The sequence below is a fragment of the Kogia breviceps genome, chromosome 13 (genome assembly GCF_026419965.1).
Source record: "Kogia breviceps isolate mKogBre1 chromosome 13, mKogBre1 haplotype 1, whole genome shotgun sequence".
NCBI lineage: Eukaryota > Metazoa > Chordata > Mammalia > Artiodactyla > Physeteridae > Kogia > Kogia breviceps.
The window spans coordinates 61,855,704-61,862,205 of NC_081322.1; the positions used below are offsets into that span (position 1 = coordinate 61,855,704).

General features: G+C 37.6%; 1 protein-coding gene across 1 annotated transcript; it reads right to left on the reverse strand.

The window, feature by feature from the left end:
• Window positions 1-239: 239 nt before the first annotated feature.
• On the reverse strand, window positions 240-2,379 carry LOC131767929 (trace amine-associated receptor 1). Its single transcript, XM_059083387.2, has one exon. It carries the CDS (start codon window positions 2,357-2,359, stop codon window positions 1,340-1,342), a length of 1,020 nt encoding a protein of 339 aa, XP_058939370.1. The 5' UTR covers window positions 2,360-2,379; the 3' UTR covers window positions 240-1,339.
• Window positions 2,380-6,502: the final 4,123 nt, after the last annotated feature.

Genomic DNA, 6,502 nt, shown 5'->3' on the forward strand with positions numbered 1-6,502 from the left:
ACAAAAATCTAGTCAGATCAATGGAACTAAATAAACAGTCCTGAAACAGACTATAAAAGGTGGAAGGGCTGGTGAACAGAAATGTATATACAGGAACATGCATTTTAGTTTCATTTAAAATTAGCTGCCTTACCCTAACTTACCCATGAACATAAGTCACAGTTATTAAATAGATAAATTCAAATCTCTGGTGCTACTCAACGTAATAAAAACGACATGAAGTCTGGATGAGAAACAGCTCAACTGCAAATGGGTACTTATGATTAAGAATGTTGGCCCACTTCTGTAAGGGGATCTTACTTGAAACCACTATTTTTCCTCTTTTTTCTTTTGTATATGACACCTTAATAGACATGGCATACACTGTGTCTGATTATACCTCTTCTTATCCCTCATGTTTAGCTGCTTTGATGGATAGCTGCTTCTCTTTCAGTGTAGCCTGGAGCCCAACAAGTGAATTTGTTTTACTTCATACGGCTTGTGTTTTGAGTCCTACCACACCAGCCACGACCTTGAAATATGGTGAAATCCTTCCAGACATTTTCATGAGCTTCAGTAACAGGTAACAGGAATTAATTTCTATTGTTTGAAAAAAAGGAATCAAAATGAACTAAGTGGTCAACAACGGGAAAACGGTTAAAAAAAAGTTTTGTGCATCCATACAATGTAACATTATACAGTCACCAAAAAATGAAGTTTTTAAGAATTTTGAATGATATGTTTCTTTCAGGAAGTGAGCTCTGAGTGATATTTTAATTTCATTTTGTTTCTATGTGATATATTATTTTTATTTTTTACTTTATTTTCTGAATTTCCTACAAGTATGAAAATCAGAAAAAACCATTTTTTTAAAATATAAAAATCAAGAGATTTAAGAATTAAATATGTAAATAAGAATTAATGATAAATAGCAAATTATGTGTAAATAATTACTTAATAGTAACATTTAATGTATACTTTTAGTTGATTTTACAAAAAGGCATATATATTCAAGCAAATGAATGACAAATCTCTTCTAATTTGCATCCCCAAATGTAGCCTCTTAGTTTCTGCCACTGAACAACTGAGTAAGGTACCACTGTCAATTTCATGGCAGTTCATGTAAGGGCAGGAGAAGTTCTTTCAAATAGAAGTCCCTAAATTCTGGGCTTGTAAAGCTTCAATATGTATAATAAGAAAGGCAAATAGGAAGCAAGATATAAGCATCATATCTAACTACACAATCTTTGACCCTAATATTTGATAAAAAGCCCCTGTAGATGGTGCATGTGGTTGATATTATGTTGTGTTCATAAATATGATCACCAACTGTCTGGCAAAACAGTAAAGTCTAATAATTCTATGGATTTGATTCTAAAAATAATTTACATCTAGATGAATCTTTTCGGAAAATTTTACCAAATAGAATCATCTTCAGTGCTCTTCTGAACCAGGGATAGAAAAATGCATAAACCATTGGATTTAAAGTGGAATTCAAGTAGCCAAACCAAATCAATGCATCGTTCAGCATGGGTGGAATAGTATAGTCCAGGAAAGGATCCATGACTATGCAGACAAAGAAAGGACACCAGCATGTTAAGAAAACTCCCATCACAATCCCTAAAGTCTTCGTAGCTTTCCTTTCTTTGCTTCGTGAAATTCCATCTTTCTCTTCCAACCCAATTCGAAACTTCTGACTTGCATCATTAATTGATCTTGCCTGCCCTTTCGCTATGAAATATATTCTACAATAGATGCATATCATAATAGAGCCAGGTATATAGAAAGAAGTCATAAAGGCCAGAACCCCAGATGTTTTGCTGAAGAAGACAGAGCAACTCCCTATGCAGTGAATGTGTTTGTAATACATCTCTTCGGCTCCTTTGAAGTTTAGCTCCAGAAAGATCATTCCAAATGCAAAAAGAGCAGGAATACTCCAACTAATGAAGATCATCACGAAAATAACCAAGACGTTGATCTTAGTTTTGTATCTCAGTGGGTCACACACAGCATAGTAGCGGTCAATGGAAATGAAGGACAAGTGAAAAATTGATGCTGAGCTCAGCATAATATCAGTGCTGGTGTGAATTTTACAGAAGACGTCTCCAAAATACCAGCAGTGCTCAACGGATCTCACCATACTATAAGGCATGACCAGGCACCCCAGCAGAAAGTCCACAGTGGCCATGGAATGAATGAGCCAATTAGTTGGGGTATGAAGTTGCTTGAAGTGTGATATAGAAATAATAACTATTAGATTGCCAACCACTGTGGTCAGAATTATGAGCACCATTAAACTGTACAGGGAAGCACGGACGCCATTCGACCAGCTGCTTTTCACACAGGAGATATTAATTATATTGTGGCAAAAGGACATCATTCCTGAAGGCTATGCACTAGTTATTATCTTTTCCTTTGTGTGTTGAGGAGTCTTTCTTCAAAATCCATGATTAGGTTAGAGTTCCTTCTTTTATTTCCATATATGTATCCCAGAAACCTGGGAGGAAAAAAGAAAGGAAATCATCAGAAATTTGATTCTTCTCACTTTTAACACATTGACCTATTACTTCTTGCTGAAATATGATGATTTTGGAAAGAGCTTTTATTTCCAAGTTTAGTTCAGCAGTTCAGTTTTACAATTTTTTTTTTTTTTTTGCGGTACGCGGGCCTCTCACTGCTGTGGCCTCTCCCGTTGCGGAGCACAGGCTCCGGACGCGCAGGCTCAGCGGCCATGGCTCACGGGCCCAGCTGCTCCGCGGCACGTGGGATCTTCCCGGACCGGGGCACGAACTCGTGTCCCCTGCATCGGCAGGCGGACTCTCAACCACTGCGCCACCAGGGAAGCCCCTACAATTATTTTTAACATCTCCTTGATGCTGGTCACTGTGCTGGCAATGCAAAGCTGAATTATTCGTTTGAAATATATAATTCTGTAATACTCAGCTAAATTCTCGAATGTGCAATACATTTTTCAATACATGTATAATACATATTATGTGTAACATATAATACATTATATAATTATGTATTATAAATATAAAAAGAGGGGGAGAGAGTTTGGAGGAAGAACGTAAATTCTGGCTATCAATGAACAACCTGTCACTATATTTTGAAAATGCTTGAAAATAACAAGTCTTAGAATTCCAGGAGTCTACCCTCCTCTTTGGCTCTTATTTCCTCTGGGCTGACAGTTTAGGTCAAGACCACATAGAAATCGAAACTTATCCAAAACTAGAATTGGAGGAATAAGATATTTAGGAACTAAAATGCATATTTTAGTAAATTTGAAATATCTCTCCCCCAATCCCTTTCTGCCTTCTCTTCTCAGGAGGAAACATATTCATGTCAAGTACATCTGTAAGATTTATTTCAATAAACACCCAGGCCCACTTTATGACAGAACAAATTGCAGACTAAATCTATTTATATTATCTGAACTCTGTAATATTTGCATTATAATTAAAATTCTGCTAAAAGAATTGATGGAGTTTTTACTATGAAATTTGTGTTCACTCAACTAAACTATCATTTAGAGTTATAAATCTTCTACTCGGACTTTCTTTTCTCACTATTTCCCCCCTTTTCTTCTTTCTCTTACTTTTGCTGTTGACATTAAAGGAACCAAGCAATACACCTTTAATCAGTGTTTAGAAGTGTTTGCTAATAATTACTACCAGTCAAGAAAACATTCCTACCTGATATCACACTGAGTAGCTTTACTCAGCGGGAACTAGGGTCCAAAAATAAGTAAGGGAAGATCGGAGGGGAAAAAACTGGTTGTTCAGTTTTAGAAGACTACCTTCATAAATGATGAAAAAGTCATCTGACAACTTTGTATGCCACGTTCTTCATTCCCAGATAAAAACCAAATGGCTTCCTCCTCATAATGGTACATACTGGTTTTAGAGAAATAGAGCCTAAAGCCTGGTATCTGGGAAATTATTGATAATACCAATGACATTTCAGAAGAGTAAGTTTTCTGACCAACTTTAAGAACATTACACATTATTTTTGTGCAAGTATTTTTTGTTATAATTTATTTTTAAATAGATTGACTTGTTTAAATAAATGCCCTATGATGATATTGAGTTGAGTGCTTACCTAAAAACATGACATAATAGTGTTTTTGTTTCTTTTCTTCCAGCTCTAAAAATTTAGCTAGCTAGAAATGATTACTCTCTGTATATAAAAAGTACCAAGTTGAACATACAATAGTAATAAGGAAAGTTAATAAATCTCTCTTTAATTATCTAGCTAAGCAAACAGTTCTGTGCAAATGATCTAATCACCTAATGTTTGAAAATGACATATGATTTAAAAATATATTGGTAAGCATTATAGTTTAAGGTAGATCTGTCTAACAGGACAGGAACTCACTGGTTGAGTGGCCCCAGCTTCCCAATAATGGGCCATCAGCACTAATTTCACCATGCCCTTTGTCTCTGGCTCCTTCAACCACCCATCTCTAATGGTTCAGACTCTCAATCCCAAACTTTTCTATACAATTCCTAATGTGAACCCATCTCCCAATCTACCTACCCATTACCCGCCCCTCCCCAAAACCCTTCCAAGTGTGCCCTCTGGAACTCATGGTCCTCACCCTACTTCCTCCAGTTCTTTATTAAATGCTTCCCTCTCTTTGTTCTAACTAAAACTGTCTTTCCCCTGAGGATATCTCATCCCCTAGAGACTTGTCAAAGGCAGCTGTTTTCTCACCTGTGTCCCAGCTACTCTTTATATTACAGGACTTGGAGGAAAACTAAGCATCCTCTTGTACTCATTGACATTGCGGATAATTTTCCCTCTTTCCTTCCTAACCTTCACCCCTTGCAAACTCTGAAGTTCTGTGTTCAAACTATACCTCTTCTTGCTGCAGACGTCAGACTTCCAAGTCATTTCTCTCTGTCTTGAAGATCTTAACTCCTACCGCCACTTTCTCCAAGACTACTCCTGCCAAAATTCTTGATAATTTTCTTGTCCACATAAATGATCCAATAATGGACTTTCAGCTCTTTAACCCTCTGTCTTCCAACAAGCATGTCCTCCACTCCATTTCATCTCACACTTTCATAGCCATCCCCAGAATCTGCCATTATCGATAATGAAGCCATTCCAAATGATTAATTTCAAGTTCCACCCTCTGTCTTCCCAGCCCATGCCACTAGAGCTCTACTTCCAATACTTGTTCAAGCTGCTTGAAGCCCATAATTCATTTATTTTATCACCTTTTCACTGTTCTTCATTTACTTACACTCACCTCTTTACCTAGTGTAGATTACAAAATTTTTTAGCATTATTTTAAACTCTCTCCCATTAATGCACTTTTCTGGCTAAACTTGACCCCTTGTTAAATCGAGTTTGCCTCTTACTGTACTCCTACACACATGCAACTGAATATGATGGAGAAAAAAACACAATCGGCCTCAAATTAAATTCATGACAGGTATGAACCATGTGAACTGCTCAAGAATCCTACCCAGTTCCCTATTACATTAATTTTCCCACTCTTCGAGATGACTATTTCATACCACTTCCCTCCTTCATTCTCAAATGCTTTCCTCATCCTCATTCTCAGCTAATGACCTTGTATCTTGTTTCACTGAGAAAATAGATGCAATCAGAAGAGAATGTCCATATTCCCACCTCTACCCCTATACCAGCTTACATCTGTTCATATACTCAACCTTCCCTCTTATTACTACAAATGAACTGACCATCTCCCATCAGAGCCACCCCTTCATATGTGTCCTATAGGCAATCTTTCATGCCTGTTCAAGAATATACCCTCCAATTCTCCTCTATCCCCTGAATCTTTAGGAGTTCTCTTCTAAATAATTACCTCTAGTATTCAAAAAATGTAGTAATATTCCATCTTAAAAACAATTATTTTAAACCCACATCTTTCAAATATCACCTTATTTCTCCCCTTTATGAAAAAAGAAAACCTCTTTGAAAGAGTCATGTAGACTCCTTGTCTTCAGTTATTCTCTTCCTAACCTTTTGAATCCACTCTAATGAGACTTTTGTCATTAACACTTCACCAAAACAATCTTAACCATATTGTTCTATATTACTAAACCTAATGGTAAACTCTCAGTCTTCATCTTGATGACCCCTCAGTTACTTCTTGAAACAATTTCTTCCTTGACTCCAACTCACCTCCCTCTTGGAGCTCTGTTAACTCACTAGCTCTTCTTTAGAGTCTCATTACTGGTTCTTCCTCAACTCACCGGCCCTAAAGTTAGTCCTTGGTTCTCTTCTCTATTTACAGCTTCTTCCTAGGTTATTTCTTATAGTCTTATGACTTTTAAAAAAAGTCTCAGGGCTTCCCTGGTAGCGCAGTGGTTGAGAATCCGCCTGCCGATGCAGGAGACACGGGTTCGTGCCCTGGTCCGGGAAGATCCCACATGCCGCGGAGCAACTAAGCCCGTGAGCCATGGCCGCTGAGCCTGTGCGTCCGGAGCCTGTGCTCCGCAACGGGAGAGGCCACAACAGTGAGAGGCCCGCATACCGAAAAAAAAAA

Bases quoted from the DNA above. Each gene is read 5' to 3' on its own strand.
- LOC131767929 (XM_059083387.2), bottom strand. From the start codon at position 2,359: ATGATGTCCTTTTGCCACAATATAATTAATATCTCCTGTGTGAAAAGC.